The sequence below is a fragment of the Anolis sagrei genome, chromosome 2 (assembly GCF_037176765.1).
Source record: "Anolis sagrei isolate rAnoSag1 chromosome 2, rAnoSag1.mat, whole genome shotgun sequence".
NCBI lineage: Eukaryota > Metazoa > Chordata > Lepidosauria > Squamata > Dactyloidae > Anolis > Anolis sagrei.
In genome coordinates, this window is record NC_090022.1 from 11231716 (window position 1) to 11258431 (window position 26716).

The 26716-nt window shown below is 44.8% G+C and overlaps 1 protein-coding gene and 1 pseudogene across 2 annotated transcripts in view; both read right to left on the minus strand.

Annotated features, from left to right (window-relative positions):
* Positions 1–21: 21 nt before the first annotated feature.
* Positions 22–19706, minus strand: LOC132766175 (zinc finger protein 107-like; annotated as a pseudogene).
* A 4025-nt stretch (positions 19707–23731) lies between these two features.
* The window catches only part of LOC132765963 (zinc finger protein 493-like), a 73461-nt gene continuing 70476 nt past the window's right edge, over positions 23732–26716 (minus strand). Inside the window, exon 7 of one of the 2 annotated variants that reach the window (XM_067465123.1) lies at positions 23732–25759. In XM_067465123.1, coding sequence (XP_067321224.1) covers positions 24634–25759 — 1126 coding nt within the window. In that variant the 3' untranslated portion in view covers positions 23732–24633. Of the gene's footprint in view, positions 26145–26716 lie in introns of both variants that reach the window. The other variant, XM_067465122.1, reaches the window with a different exon arrangement.

A 26716-nucleotide genomic window follows, 5' to 3' on the forward strand; every position in this document is an offset into this window, starting at 1 on the left:
TAAGCTCAGAGGAAGAGCTGATGGAAGTACATATGGGTTTTATTTTCAAAATAGATGACATGACAATCATATTTAACTCTCTGAAGGATTGTTAAAGGGAGCTTGTTTCTGCTGCTCCAGAACAAGACCTCAAACTTCAAGAGGCACGTGACAAGAAAGGGGACGTTACCAAGTCTTAAGCAGAACTTCTCAAACAGTTCTGTTTGAAATCAGATGTTTACACCCGAAAGCTGTTTTTTAGCCTGTTTGTATTCACTGTTGCTTGTTAACGGATGTAGTTCCTCCTAGCATTAGTATGGATTCTCTCCTGTGTGGAGTCTTTTGTGGCTCACAAATTGTGAACTGTCAGCAAAACGTTTCCCACTCTCTTGACATAGAGATGGCTTCCCTCCTGTGGTCTATAAGGGGTGTATTCTGAGTAAAACATTTCCTACACTCCTGGCACTTTTACCCTTTCTTTCCTGTGTGAAGTTTTTTATGTCTCACCAAGTATGAACTGTAAGCAAAACATTTCCCACACTCCTGGCATTGGTATGGCTTCTCTCCTGTGTGGAATATTTTATGGCTCACTAAGGTTGAACGGTCAGCAAAACACTTCCCACACTCCTGGCATTTGTATGGCTTTTCTCCTGTGTGGACTCTTTTGTGCCTCACAAAGGTTGAACGGCCAGCAAAACATTTCCCACATTCCTGGCATTGGTATGGCTTATCTCCTGTGTGGACTCTATTGTGGCTCACCAAGTGTGAACTGCGAGCAAAATATTTCCCACACTCCTGGCATTGGTATGGCTTCTCTCCAGTGTGGAGTCTTTTGTGCTTCACCAAGGCTGAACTGTCAGCAAAACATTTCCCACACTCCTTGCATTGGTATGGCTTCTCTCCTGTGTGGAGTATTTTGTGCCTCACCAAGTGTGAACTGTGACCAAAACACTTCCCACACTCCTGGCATTTGCATGGTTTCTCTCCTACGTGGAGTCTTTTGTGCCTCACCAATCCTGAACTGGAAGCAAAACATTTTCCACACTCCTGGCATTGGTATGGCTTCTCTCCTGTGTGGAGTCTTTTGTGCCTCACCAAGTGTGAACTGCGACCAAAACATTTACCACACTCCTGGCATTTGTATGGCTTCTCTCCAGTGTGGAGTCTTTTGTGGCTCACCAAGTGTGAACTGCGACCAAAACATTTACCACACTCCTGGCATTGGTATGGCTTCTGTCCTGTGTGGAGTATTTTGTGCCTCACCAAGACTGAACTGTAAGCAAAACATTTCCCACACTCCTGGCACTGGTATGGTTTTTTTCCTGTATGGATACTCCAGTGTCTGAGAAGTGATGACTTCCAAGTAAAACATTTCTTACATTCCTGGCATTTGTATGGCTTCTCTCCTCTGTGGAGGTTTTTGTGGCTCATCAACTGTGAACTTGAAGCAAAACATTTCCCATATTCCTTGCATTGGTATGGTTTCTCTCCTGTGTGGAGTCTTTTGTGCCTCACCAAGGCTGAACTGTCAGTAAAACATTTCCCACATTCCTGGTTTATGAAATCCTCAGTTCCGTCAATGATTTCTTCTTGGCTCAGATCTGGCAATTTGTAATCAGTAATACATTTTGCTGATACTTTCCATTTACAATGGCTTTTCCCAACACTGAGTGTTTTGTGAAATATAAGTCCCATATTTTGGGTAAAACGCTGCCCACATACATTGCATTTGTAAGGCCTTTCTCTGGCAGAACTGTGGGTTTGCTGGTGTCTAGGAAGGCCCCCTTTGTGTCCCAAATGCTTCCTGTGTTTGCTGTTCCAGTTATCTGCTGTGGAGAAGGAGGAGACAACCATTCCTCTGTGTTAATGATAAGCAAGTGGTGTAAGAAGGAGATTGAAGTGATCCTTTACACAACATAGACATGGAAGAAAAGCAGATATAAATGCTGTCCACCCCTTGTCCAGTAAAGATGGACACTGCTTGACTGCCTGGAGTCTCTAAGGGAGAGGTGTGTAACATATGCTGCAAAGGCTATGTTTTCCTCAGCCTAGCCTGTTTTTTTATTCTGCCTCCTCCTTCCTGGGGGAATGGATGACTTTCCCCTTCACACTAAAAGGCTTTCCTTTTTCTCTAGCTAAAACTTTGCCTTGCTATCACCCATTTCACAATCGTTCTCTCCTTTTTATTTTTCTCCCAGAATAGTAACTTAAAGAAAAAGGTGAGAACTATGATGAAACAGTGAAGGGAACAAAAAAAGGAATGTCTGTAGGACATGGCCAGATATAGTGACAGGCAGGTAACACTGCTCTTGACATCGGTTTTGAGAGACAGGAGAGTGCCTCCAAACCATCCTGGATGGCCCACGAGGTCTCTTCCAATTCAATTATTCTACGATTCTATGAATATTAAAATGCACAACAACTCACTACACAGACATCAAACATGAAGAAAGTAAAACACAAAAGCCACATCCTACCTGAGGCCCTAAGAAAGTTCAAAATGGAGGTTTAGGACAGGAGGAGAACTCGAATACTCCCTAAAACATGCCACCTTGAAATAGCAAATCAGCTGAGAGAAAAAGAAGGGAGATTGTTCTCGGTATCAGAAAGATTAAGGGACCCATATATTACTTGGGATGCTGCATTTTGAAACAGAAATCCCCATCCATGTGAGAGCCTTACCAAGGGAGTCCACCATCCCATGAATCTCCTCCATAATCTGCACGTGCAAGACTTTTTGACAAAGATTCAGGAGAACCCACTCCTCCAGGGAGAAATGGACATCCACGTCCTCAAAGGCGATTGGGCCCTGGTGGAAAAAGAAAACATTTCCTACTCACATCAGGGAAATCAAGAAACAGAATTAGAAGAACAACAATAGATTTACATTTCTGTTGGTTCAATCTTTTCTGTTTCACAGTGGCTTCAAACTCCAGGAAAGGAGATTCCACCTGGACACCACCAAGAACTTCCTGACTGTGAGAGCTGTTCAGCAGTGGAACTCTCTCCCCCGGAGTGTGGTGGAGGCTCCTTCTTTGGCAGCTTTTAAACAGAGGCTGGAAGGCCATCTGTCGGGGGTGCTTTGAATATAATTTTCCTGTTTCTTGACAGGGGGTTGGACTGGATGACCAAAAGGTCCTACTCAATGATTCTGTGATTCTACATGCATTGCTGTGGCCTAGTCTGTGTATAAGTGTTTTGTGTGTCTTTACATCTGTATGTGTGTATGTATATGTGTATATATGTGTGTTTGCGTGTATATATGTGCTTTTGCGCATGCTTTGTAATGAATTATCAATTATTTCAGCTTTTTACATCTCTTCTGCTGTGTTTTTCAGTGTTTTTATGAGTGATGGTCGCTTGTTGGCCTGAGAGGTGTATAGTGTCCAAATTAGGTGTCAATTTGTCCAGTGGTTTTTGAGTTCTGTTAATCCCACAAACGAACATTGCATATTTGTTTATAAAGATTGAGCCTTGAACAAATGACCCCACGCAGCCCCATTCCTCCTCTCCCAGGAATCCTTCTGCTTACCTGATTCAGTTCCACTCCATCACAAAGCAGAAGAAGCGACTGACGATTCGGCAACAACCTCATTCCAGCCCCTGGGAGAGAGAGAGAGCAAGGGGATGGAAAGTTGATCACATAAACATGTCTCTGTTGCATCCCAGTTCAAGATACAAAACCATAAGATTAAATCCACCACTCTGGACTGTAGGAAAAGCAATCATTGTTTATTGATGAAAAATTGGTTACAAAAGAAAGGTAAATGCAGAGTAAAAAAGCCACAGAAACACACAGTAGTCAATAGGATCTCTGAACTTGAGCAAAATTTCAAAAGCCACAAAACAATAACCAGGAGTCTGTTAGCCTTTTACTAACCATGAACTTGGAAACTATAAGCCTCTGGGATTACTGGCCATGGAACACAGGAATTCTGCCAAGACCAGCCACAGTCCCGAATGTTGCTTGACCTAAAGAAGCACCCGGCAGGGATGCTCTTAAACCAAAGAAGCTATTCTTAGAAACGCCCCTTGACTTTTCTGTTTGGGCCTCTTTCTGCTGAAGGCGCTGTGACCTTCGTACAGACTGGGAAACAAATCTATCTCTGACTATCTGTTCTCTTCGGACCTCATTATCAAGCCCAGGTGGGGAGATATCACGGCTAACTTCCAAAACATTCTCTTCTAACTGTTGGGTTTCGTTTGCATTCCCACTGACCTCTGCATCAACAACAGATTCCACACTGTCTGAGTCAGGGAGAGCTTGCTCAGTTTTAAAAACTATAAGAGAATCCTGTTCACACAGATCAGGATCAGGCTGAACCCCAACAGTCTCAGAGGTGACAATTGCAGTCCTGAAAAGAAACCTATGAGGAAATGACCCTACTAACACAGGAGCATTCTCCAGCCGAGCATTAAGTAAAGTTTTGGAGTTGAGGCAATTTTATCTCAAGCAGTACTTCAAGTAGCTTGGATCGAAACTAGTACTGGCCTTGGTATTTCAATAGTTTAGAATTATTCTTTGTTGTCTGTTTCTCTTCCAGCTCAGTTTCAGCAATCCTTTTGGATCTTGGGTCCCACCTGGGAAGAAAGACTGAATTTTCAGTCAGATCCAACTTTAGGCTAATGTACAAATATTGCAAGAAATAAAACTGCAAATCACACTGAAATTATACCTGTTGAAACTGAATGCCTACATATACATGCATCTCAAGGCCAAATGATTTTGGATGTGCACAATTTCAATCTCCAACTGATTGGTGATGTGCCACAATGCCAAGAGTTCTGATAAAGATCATCATCATCATCATCATCACCATCATATATTCATCTCAAGGCCAAATGGTCCTGGATGTGGACCTCAAATTGACTGGGGATGTGCCACAATTGCTCTAAAGGGGAATTCACACCAGCATAAAAGAGGAAAACATCTCAAAGGGTTCCTCCTTACCCTCCAAGGCCGCAGCCCTGTCTCCTTCCTGCTTGAGCTCCTTCTGCTGGAGGCTCTGGGTGGGGCCTGGTGGGGGTTCCTCTGATCCAGGGACATCAGGGTGGGCTTCCATGCAGCCATTCTGGGCCTGGAATGGGAGGATTGGAACAAGGACGCCATGATATGGTGGGTTAACCGGAGAGCCATGAGTCCACAGCTGATTGGCTGAGTGTGCCAGGAGCCAGAGTTCTGATTGGCTGCTGCCTCTGGCTTGCTGCTGAGACCAAGAGTTCTAACTGCCATTCTCACTTTGGACAGCGAAGGGATTGCTGGCTGCCAACTGTCTTGAAGACTGATCATTTTATGGCATGAGGCATATTTTAAAGACTATTTGGAAAGGACTATTTCATTCCTCTGTTCTCTGCCTAAACTCAGCGTAACTGTTAGCTAGATTGTTGTACTGTTTGAATTTCTGAACTGAAGTAGAGATACTGTGACTTGTTACATAAGACTGAAGGATATTTCATTATACTGCATGGTATATCTTGGTTTAAATGCTGTGGTAAAGCTTCTGCTTATGTTTATTTACATTTACCAACTCTCACATGGAAGAGCAGAGAGTGTTCTGGAAGTAGTATGGAGACAGTTCAAAGATATCACAGACCTATAGAATTTTTTTAAAAAAATAACCCTGAGATGGCAACCTAGTTTGAAACAAATGTCACATTTCCCCTCCCATCATTTTCATTTCTGGAGGTCAACAAATTGAGTAGAGCAGCAACTGAACTTACAGTGAATATGAGGTGAGAGCAGGAGGGGCAGAGCAGGTGGGAAAAGAGGCAGAGGGAGCACGGTCTGACTTATCTCTGTCACAGGACCCATCTTGGAAGGAAGACAGGATGTACGTTTAATCTATCCATCAGTGGTAAGGTGAGTGAAACCAAGAGGAAATGCTCTCACCTGTCCTTCCTGCTTCTCGTCCTCTGCCCGACTCAGGAGGAAGCCTTCCGCCAGGGCCACCGCCTGGGAAGAGGTCTCTGCCCCACACTCTCGGACCCAGCTCCCCATCTCTGGGGGCAGGATGCTCAGGAACTGCTCCAGGATCACCAGGTCCAGCATCTCCGCCTTGGTGTGTTGCTCTGGCTTCAGCCACTGGCGGCAGAGAGAGTGGAGGCGGCTGCAAACCTCTCTGGGTCCCTCGCCCTCTCGGTAGGAGGAATGCCTGAAGCGCTGGTGCTGTATGTGTGAACTATAAAGGTCCACACTCAGGGACTTATGTGTATTTTTTTCCCAGGATGCCCCAATGCTCCCAAGTCCTGCTTCAGGTCCGGGTGAGTTGGGTCTCTCCATGTTGGAACCACTGTTTGGCAAAGAAGGAAATTGGGTCCAAGATGCTCTTCGTGGCTCTTTTTTCTAGGGAAATAAATCCCTGAACAGGCTCTACTCCAAAATCCTCAGCCAATAATCACATTTCCTCTGTGAAAGAAAGGCAGATTTAGACAACTGACTTTGGGAGGCTTTTTCTTGGAGAGTAAAAAAAAAAAAAAAAAGCTCTTTATTCATTTCAAAGCCAGGCCATGCTGGGCTCCCCTTTCACCTGGCACTCTGCTTCTCCAGCCTCCAGACCTGTGATTCTCAACCGGTGGGTCCCCAGATGTTTTGACCTTCAACTCCCAGAAAGCCTAAGCTGGTAAACTGGTTGATATTTCTGGGAATTGTGGGCCAAAACAGCTGTGGACCCACAGGTTGGGAACCACTGGCCTAGACCCACCTGGCCTCCCACTGAGCTCCCACTGACGCCACATGATCTATAAAACTTTCCTGTAACAAAATCTAACGTGACGCTTGATTCAATGAAATCTCCACTCCTTCCAAGATCTTTCCAACCATTACATTACGATATTTGGTTTTCCAACCACAGCCCATTCACTTTGCCTGCAAGGACAGGTAGGTACCTGCACTCACCCCTCTGTATCCACGGATTCCACCCCCTTCAGCTTGAAAGCATTCCCTGCCTGCAAAAGTAAGCGTGGATTTTCCCTTTGTGATTTATGGGATTCTGTTTCACTAGTAACAGAATTATAGCAAGTACAGATCTTCAGCCCATTGAATGGAGTCTGGGACTGAGACTCCCAGGAGGAGAGGAAGGCTGCCCAAGGAGAGGAGGAGGAAGTGGTCAAGGAAGGATGGCCTGCTCTGGAGGACTGGGATCCTCCTCTTCCTTGCCATCCTTCCTTCCTTCCTCTCTAGGAACCCAACCTCCCTCCCCTTAACCCTTCCTTGACCCCTTCACATGCAGGGCTGCCTCACAAGCATTCATCTGTTTAGGGAAGATACATCCTGTTCAATGTCTTGATCAGAGCAGCACTGAGGGAGGCCTTGGGACAGACTAAACTTCATCATTCAATGGGAAGCTTCTCTATTATCACCCAACTCATTCTCATCAATGTGAAGAGAAGTTTTCTCCACTTCAATGGTCTACAGCAGTGCTTCTCACCCTTCCTAAAGCCGTGACCCCTTAATACAGTTCCTCATGTAGTGGTGACTCCCAACCATAACATTATAATTTATTGCTATTTCATAACTGTAATTTTGTTACTGTTATGAATCGTCATTACAGTATTTTCATTCACTGGAGCAAATTTGGCACAAATACAAGTGTGGCATTTCTCTTTGAAGGAAATGAAGGGCATTTCCATTGAAGGGCATCTGGGAATGAGACACACAGGAGGAGAGGAAGGCTGCCCAAGCAGAGGAGGAGGAGGAGGAGGAAGAGGAGGAGGAGGAGGAAGCCAAGGAAGGATGACTTGCTCTGGAAGACTGGGCGCCTCCTCCTCCTCCTCCTCCTTGCCATCCTTCCTCTCTAGGAACCCAACTCCCCCCCCCCCCCAACCCTTCCTTGACCCCTTCAGTTGCAGGACTGCCTCCCAAACATTCAACTATTTAGGGAAGATACATCCTGTTCAATGTTTTGATCAGAGCAGAGCTGTAGGAGGCCTTGGTACAGCCTGAATGTCATCTTTCAATGGGAAGCTCCTCTATTATCACCCAACTCATTCTCAACAACGTGAAGAGAGGTTTTCTCCAGCGACTGGAAAGTGACATTTCACTGGCTATTTATGTGATGAAGCCACTTCAATGGTCTCTCACCCTTCCTAATGCCATGACTCCTTAACACAGTTCCTCATGTTGTGGTGACCCCCAACCATAACATTATTTTCCTTGATACTTCATAACTGTAATTTTGCTACTGTTATGAATCATAAGGTCAATATCTGATATGCAGGATGTATTTTCATTCACTGGACCAAATTTGGCACAAATACCTGAAACGCCGAAATTTGAATACTGGTGTGGTTGAGGGGGATTGAGTTCATAGAATCATAGAATCAAAGAGTTGGAAGAGACCTCCTGGGCCATCCAGTCCAACCCCATTCTGCCAAGAAGCAGGAATATTGCATTCAAATCACCCCTGACAAATGGCCATCCAGCCTCTGCTTAAAAGCTTCCAAAGAAGGAGCCTCCACCACACTCCGGGGCAGAGAGTTCCACTGCTGAACGGCTCTCACAGTCAGGAAGTTCTTCCTAATGTTTGTCATTTGGGAGTTGTAGTTGCTGGGATTTATAGTTCATCTACAATCAAAGAACATTCTGAACTTCACCAGCAATGGGATTGAACCAAACTTGGCACACAGAACTCCCAAGACCAACAGAAAATACTGGAAGGGTTTGGTGGGCATTGGCCTTGAATTTTGGAGTTGAGGTTCTCCTACATGCAGAGAGCACTGGGGACACAAACAAGGATGGATCTGGACCAAACTTGGCACAAATACTCAATATGCCCAAATGTGAACACTGGTGGGGATTGGGGAAAATAGACATTGACATTTGGGAGTTGTAGTTGCTGGGATTTATAGTTCACCTACAATCAAAGACCATTGTGAATCCCACCAACGATAGAATCAGCCATATTTCCCACACAGAACTCCCATGACAAACAGAAAATACTGGAAGGGTTTGGTGGGCACTGACCTTGAGTTCTGGCATTGTAGTTCCCCTACATGAAGAGAGCACTGTGGACTCAAACAATGATGGATCTGGACCAAACTTGGGCCGGATTTTCCACACAGAACTCCCATGACAAACAGAAAATACTGGAAGGGTTTGGTGGGCACTGACCTTGAGTTCTGGCATTGTAGTTCCCCTACATGAAGAGAGCACTGTGGACTCAAACAATGATGGATCTGGACCAAACTTGGGCCGGATTTTCCACACAGAACTCCCATGACTTGAAGGGACTCACTGGCACAAGCCTCCCTCCAGTCTCACACGCTCTTCCTCGCCCACACTTGCGCATCATACTGTCATGCACTGAGCACGCCTGGTCTCCCATCCCCTGCTTGGGAGCAGCCCTCCCCTTGGCTTAGAGGCTGACCAATCACAGCAGAGGAGACCTTTTAGTAGGAGGATACGCTGTCAGTTTCCAAAAAGGAAGATAAGGAAAGGCAGAGAGATCTCCAGTCTTCTCCGCCAAAGGGGTTCCCAAGACCATCAGAAATAATGTGTTTTCTGGTGGTCTTTGGCAGCCCCTCTGAAACCCCCTCTTGATCCCAACAAGGGTCCCGGCCCCCTGGTTGAGAAGCTCTGCTCTATAGCCTCAGAAGCCTACTACATTGCCGTACAAAATCCAGAACTTGAACTTGATTATATGGCAGTGTAGACTCGTTTAACTCAGTTCAAAGCAGATAATATGGCATTGTAGAAGTGGCCTCAGTCTCACTTCCCGGTTTGTAGTGGTCTGCCATTAGACAATAAATCACATTGCATCAGCCAGGCGTTTCCTTTATTTCTGTTTTTGAGTAAATGTCTCTATGTCCCTAACAAGTTAGAATAATTGTATTTATTATACAAACGTTAGGATTGTTACTCTGCACAGAAACATCTGTTTCCCTACAATGCAAAACCCAAGGGCTTAAATTTTGCAAAACATATCAAACTTGATTATTTGATTCAAATACTCGTAATAGGTCATCAGAGATTCAAATACTCATATAACACTGTACATTCCAAAATCTTACAAAGGCTCATGTTTGTCAATTTACTGTGGATTAGCAATGTGCCAGGAGCAAGTTAACAGCCAGTTTATATTGTTTTTTGCTATCATTATGTTGATATGCATTTTAATGTATTATGTTTTAACTGTTCCGTTAGGCTTGACCCCATGTAAGCCGCTCCAAAATTCACAACCTGGAAATTTGCATCCAAGGAGGTAAAGGAACTGGAAACTAAGCTCAGAGCTGATCGAAGTACATATGGTTTTTTTTCCAGAATACGTGACATGAATTTTTAAAAAAATAATAGATTACATGACAATCATATTGAACTCTCTGAAGGATTGTTAAAGGGAGCTTGTTTCTGCTGCTCCAGAACAAGACCTCAAACTTCAAGATTCACATGACGAGAAAAGGGACGTTACCAAGTCTTAAGCAGAACTTCTCAAACAGTTCTGTTTGAAATCAGATGTTTACACCCAAAAGCTGTTGTTTAGCCTGTTTGTATTCACTGTTGCTTGTTAATGGATGTAGTGCCTCCTAGCATTAGTATGGATTCTCTCCTGTGTGGAGTCTTTTGTGGCTCACAAATTGTGAACTGTCAGCAAAATGTTTCCCACTCTCTTGACATAGAGATGGCTTCCCTCCTGTGGTCTATAAGGGGTGTATTCTGAGTAAAACATTTCCTACACTCCTGGCACTTTTACCCTTTCTTTCCTGTGTGAAGTTTTTTATGTCTCACCAAGTCTGAACTGTAAGCAAAGCATTTCCCACACTCCTGGCATTGGTATGGCTTCTCTCCTGTGTGGAATCTTTTATGGCTCACTAAGGTTGAACGGTCAGCAAAACACTTCCCACACTCCTGGCATTGGTATGGCTTTTCTCCCGTGTGGACTCTTTTGTGCCTCACAAAGGTTGAACGGTCAGCAAAACATTTCCCACATTCCTGGCATTGGTATGGCTTATCTCCTGTGTGGACTCTTTTGTGCTTCACCAAGGATGAACTCTCAGCAAAACATTTCCCACACTCCTGGCATTGGTATGGCTTCTCTCCTGTGTGGACTCTTTTGTGCGTTACCAAGTGTGAACTGCAAGCAAAATATTTCCCACACTCCTGGCATTGGTATGGCTTCTCTCCTGTGTGGACTCTATTGTGGCTCACCAAGTGTGAACTGCAAGCAAAATATTTCCCACACTCCTGGCATTGGTATGGCTTCTCTCCAGTGTGAACTCTTTTGTGCTTCACCAAAGCTGAACTGTCAGCAAAACATTTCCCACACTCCTGGCATTTGCATGGCTTCTCTCCTGTGTGGAGTCTTTTGTGCCTCACCAAGTGTGAACTGCGACCAAAACATTTCCCACACTCCTGGCATTGGTATGGCTTCTCTCCTGTGTGGAGTCTTTTGTGCCTCACCAAGTGTGAACTGCGACCAAAACGTTTCCCACACTCCTGGCATTGGTATTGTTTATTTCCTGTATGGATACTCCAGTGTCTGAGAAGTGATGACTTCCGAGTAAAACATTTTTTGCACTCCTGGCATTTGTATGGCTTCTCTCCTCTGTGGAGGTTTTTGTGGCTCACCAACTGTGAACTGGAAGCAAAACATTTCCCATATTCCTTGCATTGGTATGGTTTCTCTCCTGTGTGGAGTCTTTTGTGCCTCATCAAGGCTGAACTGTCAGTAAAACATTTTCCATATTCCTGGTTCATGAAATCCTCAGTTCCTTCAATGATTTCTTCTTGGTTCAGATCTGGCAGTTTGTAATCAGCAATACATTTTGCTGATACCTTCCATTTACAATGGCTTTTCCCAGCACTGAGTGTCTTGTGAAATATAAGTCCCATATTTTGGGTAAAACACTTCCCACACACATTGCATTTGTAAGGCCTTTCTCTGGCAGAATCTCCATCTTCTCTGTGGGTTTGCTGGTGTTGAGGAAGGCCCCCATTGTGTCCCAAATGATTCCTGTTTTTGGTGTTCCGGTTATCTGCTGTGTAGAAGGAGGAAAGAGACAGCCATTCCTTTGTGTGAATGATAAGGAAGTGGTGTAAGAAGGAGACTGAAGTGATCCTTTATACAACATAGACATGGAAGAAAAGAAGATATAAATGCTGTCCTCTCCCCACCCCTTTTTCAGTAGGGATGGACACTGTTTGACTGCCTGGGGCCTCTAAGGGAGAGATGGATAGCATATGCTCCAAAGGCTATGTTTTCCTCAGCCTAGCCTGGTTTTTTATTCTGTCTCCTCCTTCCTGGGGTAAAGGATGCCTTTTCCCTTCTCATTCAAAGGCTTGCCTTTTCCTCTAGCTAAAACTTTGCCTTGCTATCACCCATTTCACAATCGTTCCCTCCTTTTTATTTATCTCCCAGAATAGTAACTTAAAGAAAAAGGTGAGAACTATGATGAAACAGTGAAGGGAACAAAAAAAGGAATGTCTGCAGGAGTCAGCCAGATATAGTGACATCCACGTAACACTGCTCTTGACATCAGTTTTGAGAGACAGGAGTGTGCCTCCAAACTATCCTGGATGGCACATGAGGTTTCTTCCAATTCAATTATTCTATGATTCTATGAATATTAAAATGTCCAACAAGTCACTACACAGACATCAAACATGAAGAAAGTAAAACACAAAAGCCACAGGTCCACCTGCGGCCTTAAGAAAGTTCAAAATGGAGGTTTAGGACAGGAGAACTTGAATAGTTCCTAAAACATGCCACCTTGAAATAGCAAATCAGCTGGGAGAAAAAGGGAGATTGTTCTCTGTTTCAGAAAGTCTAAGGGGTGTATATATTTCCAATATGTCGTATATTTCTACCATAAGCCCTGCCTTGAGGACCCTCAGTGATTCAGGTGATTTTGGATATTACTTCCACCAGGGAGCTGCTGATTGGGATGTTGCATTTTGAAACAGAAATCCCCACCAATGAGGGAGCCTTACCAAGAGAGTCCACCATCCCATGAATCTCCTCCATGATCTGCACGTGCAAGACTTTTTGACCAATATTCAGGAGAACCCACTCCTCCAGGGAGAAATGGACATCCACGTCCTCAAAGGCGATTGGGCCCTGGTGGAAAAAGAAAACATTTCCTACTCACATCAGGGAAATCAAGAAAAAGAATTAGAAGAAGAACAATAGATTTACATTTCTGTTAGTTCAGTCTTTTCTGTTACACAATGGCTTCAAACTCCAGGAAAGGAGATTCCACCTGGACACCACCAAGAACTTCCTGACTGTGAGAGCTGTTCAGCAGTGGAACTCTCTGCCCCGGAGTATGGTGGAGACTGCTTATTTGGAGGCTTTTAAGCCAAGGCTGGATGGCCATCTGTCGGGGGTGCTTTGAATATAATTTTCCTGTTTCTTGGCAGGGGGTTGGACTGGATGACCCACAAGGACCTACTCAATGATTCTGTGATTCTACACGCATTGCTGTGGCCCAGTCTGTGTATATGTGTTTTGTGTGTCTTTACGTCTGTATGTGTGTATGTATATGTGTATATATGTGTGTATGCATGTATATATGTGGTTTTGCGCATGCTTTGTAATGAATTATCATTTTTTTCAGCTTTTTAATTCTCTTTTGCTAGTGTCCAAATTTGGTGTCAATTCGTCCAGTGTTTTTTGAGTTCTGTTAATCCCACAAACGAACACTGCATATTTGTTGATAAAGATTGAGCCTGGAACCAATGACCCCCGGGCATCTCCCTTCCTCCTCTCCCAGGAATCCTTCTGCTTACCTGATTCAGTTCCACTCCATCACAAAGGGGAAGAAACGACTGACGATTCGGCAACAACATCATTCCAGCCCCTGGGAGAGAAAGAGAGAGAGAGAGAGAGAGAGAGAGAGAGAGAGAGAGCAAGGGGTGGAAAGCTGATCACATAAACATGTCTCAGAGGTGACAATTGCAGTAATAAAAAGAAACCTATGAGGAAAGAAATTACGCTATCAACACAGGAGCATTCTCCAGCCCAGCATTAAGTAAAGTTTTGGAGTTGAGGCAATTTTATCTCAAGCAGTGCTTTAAGTAGCTTGGATTGAAACTAGCACTGGCCTTGGTATTTCAATAGTCTATAATTATTCTTTGTGGTCTGTTGGTCTTCTAGCTCAGTTTCCGCGATCCTCTTGGCTCTTGGGTCCCACCTGGGAAGACACTCAAAGACTGAATTTTCAGTCAGATCCAACTTTAGGCTAATGTACAAGTATTGCAAGAAATAAAACTGCAAATCACACTGAAATTGAAACTGAATGCCTACATATATATGTATCTCAAGGCCAAATGATCCTGGATGTGCACAATCTCAATCTCCAACTGATTGGGGATGTGCCACAATCCCAAGAGTTCTGATAAAGATCATCATCATCATATATTCATCTCAAGGCCAAATGGTCCTGGATGTGGACCTCAAATTGATTGGGGATGTGCCACAATTGCTCTAAAAGGAAATTCACACCAGTATAAAAGAGGAAAACACCCCAAAGGGTTCCTTCTTACCCTCCAAGGCCGCAGGCTCGTCTCCTTCCTGCTTGAGCTCCTTCTGCTGGAGGCTCTGGGTGGTGTCTGGTGGAGATTTCTCTGATTCAGGGGCATCCGGGTGGGCTTCCATGCAGCCATTTTGGGCCTGGAATGGGAGGATTGGAAAAAGAACGCCATGATATGGTGGGTTAACTGGAGAGCCATGAGTCAGCAGCTGATTGGCTGAGTGTGCCAGGAGCCAGAGATCTGATTGGCTTGCTGCTGAGACCAAGAGTTCTAACTGCCATTCTGTCTTTGGACAGCGAAGAGATTGCTGGCTGCCAACTGTCTTGACACTGATCAGTTTATGGTGTGAGGCATATTTTAAAGACTATTTTAAAAGGACTATTTCATTCCTCTGTTCTCAGCCTTAACTCAGAGTAACTGTTGTATAAATTGTTGTACTGTTTGAATTTCTTAACTGAAGTAGAGATACTGTGACTTGTTACATAAGACTGAGTGATATTTCATTATGCTGCAGGGTATGTCTTGGTTTAAATACTGTGGTAAAGCTTCTGCTTATGTTTATTTACATTTACCAACTCTCACATGGAAGAGCAGAGAGTATTGTAGAAGTCATATGGAGAAAAGTCAAAGATATCACAGACCTATAGAATAACCCTGAGATGGCAACCTAGTTTTTAACAAATGCCACACTTCCCCTTCCATCATTTTCATTTCTGGAGATCAACAAATTGAGTAGAGCAGCAACTGAGCTTACAGTGGATATGGAGGTGAGAGCAGGAGAGAAAAGAGGCAAAGGGAGCAGGGTCTGACTTATCTCTGTCACAGGTCCCATCTTGGAAAGATGTACGTTTAATCTCTCCATCAGTCCCAAGGTGAGTGAATCCAAGAGGCAATGCTCTCACCTGTCCTTCCTGCTTCTCGTCCTCTGCCCGACTCAGGAGGAAGCCTTCCGCCAGGGCCACCGCCTGGGAAGAGGTCTCTGCCCCACACTCTCGGACCCAGCTCCCCATCTCTGGGGGCAGGATGCTCAGGAACTGCTCCAGGATCACCAGGTCCAGCATCTCCGCCTTGGTGTGTTGCTCTGGCTTCAGCCACTGGCGGCAGAGAGAGTGGAGGCGGCTGCAAACCTCTCTGGGTCCATCGCCCTCTCGGTAGGAGGACCGCCTGAAGCGCTGGAGCTGTATGTGTGAACTATAAAGGTCCACACTCAGGAACTTATGTGTTGTTTTTTCCCAGAATGCCACACTGCTTCCAAGTCGTGCTTCAGGTCCAGGTGACTTGGGTCTCCCCATGTTGAACCCACCGTTTACTGAAGAAGCAAACTGGATCCAAGATGCTTTTCCTCTCTCGTCTTTCTAGGGAAAGAAATCCCTGAACAGGCTCGACTCCAAAATTCTCAGCCAACACTCACATTGCCCCTGTGAAAGAAAGGCAGATTTAGACAACAGGCTTTGGGACCCTTTTTATTGGAGATTAAAAAATAAGCCTTTTATTGATTTCATAGACAGGTAATGCTGGGCCCTCCTTTCACTTGGGCCTCTGCTCCTCCAGCCTCCAGACTAGATATCCGCATCTCCATCTACGAACCCACACGCTCACTCCGGTCATCTGGGGAGGCCCTGCTCGTGATCCCACCTACGTCGCAAGCGCGCTTGGTGGGGACACGGGGCAGGGCCTTCTCTGTGGCGGCCCCCCGACTTTGGAATGCCCTTCCAAAAGAGCTTTGTCAGGCCCCTACTCTAGCAGTTTTCAGAAGGAACCTAAAAACTTGGCTGTTCCGATGTGCCTTCGCAGATTAGGAATCCCCATCCCAAGTCCTAGATGCACTTTAGCACAACTATTGCTGCTGCACACCGCACTTTTAATCTTACGTTCCTCCTGCCATCTCAGCACTTTTAACCCTGTACCCCATTGCGCTGGCCGAACCAGTTTTAATAGTGTCTTGATGTATTGTCATTGTGGTTATTTTGCTTAACTGTTTGATTTGCTTTGTTTATTGTTGTGTTATGTTTTCTATTGTATTGTATTTGAGGCTTCGGCCCGTGTAAGCCGCATCGAGTCCTTCGGGAGATGCTAGCGGGGTACAAATAAAGTTAATAAATAATAATAAATAATAATAAATATTCTCAACCTGTGGGTCCCCAGATGGGTGATAATATGATAGCTGGGACCCAGTGCCGCTAGCGTTTTGCTGTTTCCAGAACGGTGCTTTGAGTACGCAGATTGAAGAACGCAGGCGCAAGATGAAACCACTGAACTAATTTCATGCGGGGGGGGGGGGGGCAGATAACAGTGAATTGTAACAGTTCTTTAATGAATAATGATAAACAGCAGTTTGGGAAATGGTTTAGAAAGACCTTAAAAGGGATAGAAATCACCAATCTGACCCTAAATAGTAATAAACGGTTCTATGTTGTTCTCACTCCACTCCACATGCAGGCTGCCCACAAACTGGAGGGCATTGGGCACAAGTCCAACGTATTTGCCAAAAACTCTGGGGCAGCTCCGTTGTCCAAAACGACTCGATAAACTGGATTAGATTCATTACACCACTACTCTCCTATTTCTCCCCCTCCTTTCTTTGCTGCCTTCTAATAGAATCATAGAATCATAGAATCAAAGAGTTGGAAGAGACCTTATGGGCAACAACTATGAATATATACAACTATAATACAACTATGAACTATTTTCCTGACCCCCCCCCCCCCCCGTCTCTCAGTTACTCCACTCCCTCTCTTGACCATGTGGGCGGTCACGTTTTCCCTTCCCTCATTTGCAACCGCCGTTGCGCTATGAGCGTAACACTTGCAGCACTGGGTCCCAGCTATCATACTATCACCCCCAGATGTTTTGGCCTTCAACTCCCAGAAATCCTAAGCTGGTAAAGTGGTTGAGATTTCTGGGAGTTGTGAGCCAAAACAGCTGGGGACCTACAGGTTGAAGAACCACTGGTCTAGACCCACCTGGCCTCCCATTGAGCTCCCACTCCGTCCCAACCCACACCATTCCCCCATGATTTCTGCCACTGATGCCACATGATCCATAAATAATAATCTATCTATCTATCTATCTATCTATCTATCTATCTATCTATCTATCTATCTATCTATGTATATATAAATGCTCTGTGCATAATGAGTGGCTTAAAAACAAAAACAAAAAACTACGGGGCCAAATGACCACAAATTTGGCAATAAAACTCCTCACAATCCAAGGAGTGACCATCACTGGAAAATAAGGGGAAGGAATGAAGGAGGGAAAGGGGGAAGGAAGGAAAGAGAGAAGGAGGGAGGGAGAGAAGGAAGGAGGGAAGGAAAAAGGGAAGGAGAGAAGGAAGGAAAGCAAGAGGTACCAAACGAAGGAAGAAGAGAAAGTAGAAAGGAAAGAAAAATGGAGAGAAATGCAGGAAAGAAGTAAAGAAAGAAGGAAGGAGAAAAGGAAATAAAAAAGTGAAAGAAGGAAGGACACAGGGAGGGAAGAAAGGAGACAAAGGAAGAAGTAGAGAAAGGGGGAGGAAAGGAAGGAAAGAGAGAAGGAAGGATGAAACCAAAGAGCGAAAGAAGGAATGAAAGAAAGAGATAGAGAAGGAAGAAAGGAGAGAAAGGGGAAGGGGAAGAAAAGGGGGGAAGGAATAGGTAGGTACCTCTCTTTCATAATAGTCCAGATATCTACCTCTACTTCGAAAATTCTTACTATAGGCCACAGCAACGCGTGGCAAGACACAGCTAGTAATAATAATAAAAATAAAACTTTATTTGTACCCCACTACCATCTCCCGCGGGGTACAAATAAAGTTTTATTTTTATTATTATTACTAGCTGTGCCCTGCCACGCGTTGCTGTGACCTATAGTAAGGCCACATTTATTTGTACCCCACTACCATCTCCCGCAGGGAGCCCCCGGTGGCGCAGTGGGTTAAAGCACTGAGCTGCTGAGCTTGTTGATCAAAAGGTCGCAGGTTCGATCCCGGGGAGTGGCGTGAGCTTCTGCTGTCAGCCCTAGCTTCTGCCAACCTAGCAGTTCGAAAACATGCAAATGTGAGTAGATCAATAGGTACCGCTCCGGCGGGAAGGTAACAGCGCTCCATGCAGTCATGCCAGTGGCCACATGACCTTGGAGGTGTCTACGGACAACGCTGGCTCTTCGGCTTAAAATTGGAGATAAGCACCACACCCCAGAGTCAGACATGACTGGACTTAATGTCAGGGGACTACCTTTACCTTTTACCATCTCCCGCAATGGAGTCCCCGGTGGCACAGTGGGTTAAAGCCCTGTGCCGGCAGGACTTAAGACCAACAGGTCGCAGGTTCGAATCCGGGGAGAGGCGGATGAGCTCCCTCTATCAGCTCCAGCTCCTCATGCGGGGACATGAGAGAAGCCCCCCAAAAGGATGATAAAAACATCAAAATCATCCGGGCGTCCCCTGGGCAACGTCCTTGCAGACGGCCAATTCTCTCACAACAGAAGCGACTTGCAGTTTCTCAAGTCGCTCCTGACACGACAAAAAAAAAAACTCCCGCAATAACAAATAATCAATACAAACAGTTAAAATAAAATAAAATAAATAAAACTCAAAAACAAAAAATACAGAATAAGCAATAAACAATAACAATAATAACATACAGCATTTAAAAACCTATGTTAATTAAAATTTTAAATCCTGGACATGAACAGGGTAAGATAAACTAGGATAGGGTTTTCAGAGAAAGATGAGAGCGCGCAGACAATCCTAAATCAATATCAAAGTGCATTTGAGGTCATATTGCTAAGAGTTTTCCTTACTCTGGGAAGGCACACTGGAACAACCACGTTTTCGTAAACCTTTCCTGTAACGAAAAGTAACGTGACACTTGATTCAAGGAAATCTCCACGCCCTCCAAGATCTTTCCAACCATTGCAATATGCTATTTGGTTTTCCAACCACAGCCCATTCACTTTGCCTGCAAGGACATGCTACACTCACCTCTCTGTATCCACGGATTCAGCCCCCCTTCAGCTTGAAAACATTCTTTGCATGCAAAAGCAAGCCTAGCAATTCTCTTTGTTATTTAAGAGATTCTGTCTCACGAGTAATAGGACAACAGCAACTACAGAGCTTCAGCCCATTGAATGGGAATGAGACTCCCAGGAGGAGGAGGAGGCCAAGGAAGCATGGTCTGATCTGGAGGACTGGGTGCCTCCTCCTGCCTGGCTTCCTTCCTCTCTAGGAACCCAACCTCCCTCCCCTTAACCCTTCCTTGACCCCTTCAGATGCAGGGCTGCCTCACAAGCATTCAACTATTCAGGGAAGATACATCCTGTTCAATGTTTTGATCACAGCAGCACTGTGGGAGGCCTTGGGACAGCCTGAAAATCATCTTTCATAGAATCCTAGAATCAAAGAGTTGGAAGAGACCTCCTGGGCCATCCAGTCCAACCCCATTCTGCCAAGAAGCAGGAATATTGCATTCAAATCACCCCTGACAGATGGCCATCCAGCCTCTGTTTAAAAGCTTCCAAAGAAGGAGCCTCCACCACACTCCGAGGCAGAGAGTTCCACTGCTGAACGGCTCTCACAGTCAGGAAGTTCTTCCTCATGTTCAGATGGAATCTCCTCTCTTGTAGTTTGAAGCCATTGTTCTGCGTCCTAGTCTCCAGGGAAGCACAAAACAAGCTTGCTCCCTCCTCCCTGTGGCTTCCTCTCACATATTTATACATGGCTATCATATCCCCTCTCAGCCTTCTCTTCTTCAGGCTAAACATGCCCAGCTCCTTAAGCCGCTCCTCATAGGGCTTGTTCTCCAGACCCTTGATCATTTTAGTTTTCCTCCTCTGGACACATTCCAGCTTGTCAATATCTCTCTTGAATTGTGGTGCCCAGAATTGGACACAATATTCCAGATGTGGTCTAACCAAAGCAGAATAGAGGGGTAGCATGACTTCCCTGGATCTAGACACTATGCTCCTATTGATGCAGGCCAAAATCCCATTGGCTTTTTTTGCCGCCACATCACATTGTTGGCTCATGTTTAACTTGTTGTCCACGAGGACTCCAAGATCTTTTTCACACGTACTGCTCTCGAGCCAGGCATTGTCCCCCATTCTGTATCTTTGCATTTCGTTTTTCCTGCCAAAGTGGAGTATCTTGCATTTGTCACTGTTGAACTTCAATGGGAAGCTTCCCTATTATCACCCAACTCATTCTCATCAACGTGAAGAGAAGTTTTCTCCAGCTATTTATGTGAGGAAGCCACTTCAATGGTCTATAGCGGTGTTTCTCACCCTTCCGTTTATGAACCCACGCGTTCTCTTCGCCCTGCTCGCGATCCCACCTGCGTCGCAAGCACGTTTGGTGGGGACGAGGGACAGGGCCTTTTCTGTGGTGGCCCCCCCGACTTTGGAACACCCTCCCCAAAGACATCAGACAAGCCCCTACGTTGGCAGTCTTTAGGAAGAGCTTGAAGACCTGGCTGTTCCGATGTGCCTTTCCAGAATAGGAACTCCAGCAATATGTCCCAGAAGCACTTTATCAGAGTTTTAAGATGGCTTTGTTGTTGTTGTTCATTCGTTCAGTCGTCTCCGACTCTTCGTGACCTCATGGACCAGCCCACGCCAGAGCTCCCTGTCGGCCGTCACCACCCCCAGCTCCTTCAAGGTCAGTCCAGTCACTTCAAGGATGCCATCCACCCATCTTGTCCTTGGTCGGCCCCTCTTCCTTTTACCTTCCACTTTCCCCAGCATAATTGTCTTCTCTAGGCTTTGCTGTCTCCTCATGATGTGGCCAAAGGACTTCAACTTTGTCTCTAGTCTCCTTCCCTCCAGTGAGCAGCCGGGCTTTATTTCCTGGAGGATGGACTGGTTGGATCTTCTCACAGTCCAAGGCACTCTCAGAACTTTCCTCCAACACCACAGCTCAAAAGCATCGATCTTCCTTCGCTCAGCCTTCCCTAAGGTCCAGCTCTCACATCCGTAGGTTACTACAGGGAATACCATGGCTTTGACTATGCGGATCTTTGTTGCCAGTGTGATGTCTCTACTCTTTACTATTTTTTTGAGATTGGACATTGCTCTCCTCCCAAGAAGGAAGCGTCTCCTGATTTCCTGGCCACAGTCACTTACCCTAAAATCCTATATCCATCTGTCACACCCAGCACTTTTTAATCTGTACCCATTACATTCGGCCCGGACCTAGTTTTATTGTGTTATGGTGTATTGTTTTTATTGTTTACTGCTATTGCTTTATTGTTTGATTTGCTTTAAGTTATGTGTTTTTGTTATGCTGTTGTTTTATTGAGGCCTTGGCCTGTGTAAGCCGCATCGAGTCCTTTGGGAGATGCTAGCGGGGTACAAATAAAGTTAATAATAATAATAATAATTCCTAATGCCGCAAGCCTTCAATATAGTTCCCCATGTTGTGGTGAACCCCAACCATAACATTATTTTTATTGCAACTTCATAACTCTCATTTTGCTACTGTTATGAGTCGTGGCACAGTGGGTTAAACCACTGAGCTGCTGAGCTTGTTGACCGAAAGGTCGCAGGTTCGAATCTGGGGAGCGGGGTGAGCTCCCGCTGTTATCCCCAGCTTTTGCCAACCTAGCAGTTCAAAAACATGCAAATGGGAGTAGATCAATAGGTACCGCTCTGGCAGGAAGGTAATGGCGCTCCATGCAGTTATGCCAGTGGCCACATGACCTTGGAGGTGTCTACGGACAACGCTGACTCTTCAGCTTAGAAATGGAGATGAGTACCACACCCCACAGTCGGACACGACTGGACTTCGTGTCAGGGAAAAACCTTTACCTTTACGAATCATAATGTCAATATCTGATATGCAGGAGGTATTTTCATTCACTGGACCAAATTTGGCACAAATACCCGATATGCCCAAATCCGAATACCAGGGGGGTTGGAAAAGGATTGATTTTGTCATTTGGGAGTTATAGTTCATCTACGGCCAAAGAGCACTGTGAAAATAGAGAACTAGCCAAAATACTCTCAGAATTACCATGGTAGAGAGAGGGGGGAGGTCTGAGGCCGAGGTTGGTCATTTTTAATGTAGACTTTATACGTTCTATGTGTTGTAGGTCAGTCTGTAGATAGATTAGTGATGTGTGTCTGTATGTCACTGTATTTTCTTCCTGTCTTCTTGTTTTTGTACTGCTGTATTAATAAAATTTATAATAAAAAAATTTGTGTAAAAAAAAAAGTTCATCTACAGTCAAAGAGCACTGTGAACTCAGACAATGATGGATCTGGACCAAACTTGGCACGAATACTCAATATGCCCAAATGTGAATACTGGTGGAGTTTGGGGAAATAGACCTTGACATTTGGGAGTTGTAGTTGCTGGGATTTATAGTTCACCTACAATCAAAGACCATCATGAACCCCACCAACGATAGAATTGGACCAGACTTCTCACACAGTACCCCCATGCTTTGAAGGGACTCACTGGCGCAAGCCTCCCACCAGTCTCGCACGCTCTCCCTCGCCCGCACATGCACACCGAGCATGCCTGCTCTCCTCTCCCCGGCTTGGAGTCTCAGAAACAGCCCTCCACTTGGCTTAGAAGCTGGCCAATCACAGCAAAGGAGATTCGGTGGCAGGATTCGCTGTCAGTTTCCAAAAAGGAAGAGAAGGGCAGGCAGGGAGATCTTCAGTCTTCTCCGCCAAAGGGCATCCTAAGACCATCAGAAAATATATGTTCTCCGGTGGTCTTTGGCGACCTCTCTGAAAAACCTCTCATGACCCCCACAGGGGTCCCAACCCCTAGGTTGAGAAACGCTGCTATATCGCCTCAGAGGCCTTCTACATTGCCGTATAAAATCCAGATTATCTGCTTTGAACTTAATTATATGGTAGTGCAGACTCAAAGAACTCAGTTCAAAGCAGATAGTGTGGCCTTGTAGACAGGGCCTCAGTCTCACTACCCGTCTGTAGTGGTTTGCCATTAGACGATGATGTTATAATGTGGCGTTTAGCAACCCCTCTGAAATCCCCTCACAACCCCCATCGGGGTCCCGACCCCCAGGTTGAAAACGCTGCTCTATGGCCTCAGAGGCCTTCTGCATTGCCATATAAAATCTAGATTATTTGCTTTGAACTTGATAATATGGCAGTACAGACTCATATAACTCAGTTCAAAGCAGATAATGTGGCGTTGTAGAAGGGTCCTCAATCTCACTTCCCCATCTTTAGTGGTCTGCCATTAGACGGTAACATCACATTGCATGAGCCATCAGATGATCACATGAGAGAATATAAGGGACCCTCATGTTCCAATGACGTACACTCTTTTCTGGATTTCATGTTCTGGTCATGTTTTTAATGTTTTCCACTGCTACACATTTCCTTTTATTCCGTTTCTGAGTAAAATGTCTCTATGCCCCAGAGTTGGAAAACTTGTATTTCTTACACAAACATTAGGATTGTTAATCTACCCAAAAACATCTGTTTCCCTACAATATAAAACCCAAGGGCTTGAATTTTGCAAAACGCATCAAATTTCTCACAGATAATTTGATTCAAATACTCACAATAGGTTATCATAGATTCAACTACTCATATAACACTGTACATTCCAAAATAATACAAAGGCTCATGTTTTTTCTGTTTACTGTGGATTAGCAGAGTGCCAGGAGCAAGTTAACAGCCAGTAAATTCTAGCGAGAGATACAACTTGTACACATCAAGGGAAATAATAGTGGAAACATCTCTTCCTTTACTATTGATTGTTTGGTTTTGATGTTTCTTTTATATAGTGTTTAATGTTGTTGTTTTGATTTTCTTATATTGTTTTTGTGATTATTTTGTTGATATGCATTTTAATATATTGTCATAGCAAGTTTGTTTCTGCTGCTCCAGAATGAGACCTCAAACTTAAAAGATTCAAATGACAAGAAAAGGGACTTTACCAAGTATTAAGCAGAACTTCTCAAACAGTCCTGTTTGAAATCAGATGTTTATACACAAAGGCTGCTTGAAGCCTGTTTGTATTCACTGTTGCTTGTTAACGGATAAAGTCTGAGTAAAACACTTCCTCCGGGCATTAGTATGGATTCTCTCCTGTATGGAGCAAATTGTGAAATGGAGCAAAACTTTTCCCACTCTCTTGAAAATAGATATGGCTTCCCTCCTGTTTGGGATCTTCAGTGGTCGATAAGGGGTGTATTCTGAGTAAAACATTTTGTATACTCCTGGCACTTTTACCTTTTCTTTCCTGTGTGAAGTTTTTTATGCCTCATCAATTGTGAATTCTGAGTAAAACATTTCCCACACTCCTGGCATTGGTATGGCTTCTCTCCTGTGTGAAGTCTATTGTGCCTCACCAAGTGTGAACTGTGACCAAAACATTTCCCACACTCCTGGCATTGGTATGGCTTCTCTCCTGTGTGGACTCTTTTATGCCTCGCCAAGTCTGAACTGTAAGCAAAACATTTCCCACACTCCTGGCATTGGTATGGCTTCTCTCCTGTGTGGAGTCTTTTGTGCCTCCCCAAGTGTGAACTGCAACCAAAACATTTCCCACACTCCTGGCATTTATAGAGCTTCTCTCCTGTGTGGAGTCTTTTGTGACCCTCCAAGTTTGCACTTTTAGCAAAACACATCCCACACTCCTGGCATTGGTATGGCTTCTCTGCTATGTGGAGTCTTTTGTGCCTCACCAAGTGTGAACTGTGAGCAAAACATTTCCCACACTCCTGGCATTTGTATGGCTTCTCTCCTGTGTGGACTCTTTTGTGGCTCACCAAGTGTGAACTGTGAGCAAAACATTTTCCACACTCCTTGCACTGGTATGGTTTCTCTCCTGTGTGGAGTTTTTTGTGGCTCATCAAGTTGGACCTGTTAGCAAAACACTTCCCACACTCCTGGCATTTGCATGGCTTCCCTCCTACGTGGAGACTTTTGTGCCTCACAAAGGTTGAACAGTCACTAAAACGCTTCCTACACTCCTGGCATTTGTATGGCTTTTCTCCTGTGTGGATTCTTTTGTGCCTCACCAAGTATGCACTGGAAGCAAAACATTTCCCACACTCCTTGCACTGGTATGGTTTCTCTCCTGTGTGGAGTCTTTTGTGCATCACCAAGAGTGAACTGCGACCAAAACATTTCCCACACTCCTGGCATTTGTATGGCTTCTCTCCTGTATGGAGTCTTTTGTTCCTTACCAAGTGTGAACTGCAACGAAAACATTTCCCACACTCCTGGCATTTGTATGACTTCTCTCTTGTGTGGAGTCTTTTGTGCCTCACCAAGTTTGAACTGCGAGCAAAACATTTCCCACACTCCTGGCACTGGTATGGTTTCTTTCCTGTATGGATACTCCAATGCCTGAGAAGTGATGACTCCCAAGGAAAACATTTCTTACACTCCTTACATTGGTATGGCTTCTTTCTCGTGTGGACTTTTTTGTGCCTCATCAATTGTGAACTGTCAGCAAAACTTGTCCCACACTCCTGGTTTATGAAATCCTCAGTTCCTACAAAGATTTCTTGTTGGCTCAGATCTGGCAGTTTGTAAGCAGCAATCCATTTTGCTGATACTTTCAACTGACAATGGCTTTTCTCAAAAAGTCCCATATTTTGGGTAAAACACTGCTCACATACATGGCAGTTGTAAGGCTTTTCTCTGGCAGAAGCCCCATCATCTATGTGGTTTTGCTGGTGTCTAGGAAGGCCCCCATTGTGTCCCAAATGGTTGGTGTTCCAGGTATCTGCTGTGAAGGAGGAGGAAAGAAACAATCAGTCCTCTGTGTGAATGATAAGGACTCTAGGGGAGTGGTGTAAGAAGGAGATTGAAATAATCCTTTATACAACATAGATATGGAGAAAAAGAAGATATAAATGCAATTCTCTCCCCACCCCTTGTTCAGTAAAGATGGACACTGTTTAACTGCCTAGAGCCTCTAAGGGAGAGGTGAGAAGCATATGCTCCAAAGGCTATGTTTTCCTCAGCCTAGCCTGGCTTTTTATTCTGTCTCCTCCTTCCTAGGGGAATGGATGACTTTTTTCTTTTCATTCAAAGGCTTGCCTTTTTCTCTAGCTAAAACATTGCCTTTCTATCACCCATTTCACAATTGTTCCCTCCTTTTTATCTCTCTCCAAAGATAGTGACTGTAAAGAAAAAGAAGAGAACATTGATGAAGGCAGAGAAGAGAACAAAAAAAGGAAGGTCTGTAGGACATGGCCAGATATGGTGACATCCACGTAACACCGCTCTTGGCATCGGTTTTGGGAGACAGGAGAGTGCCTCCAAACCATCCTGGATGGCTCACAAGGTCCCTTCCAA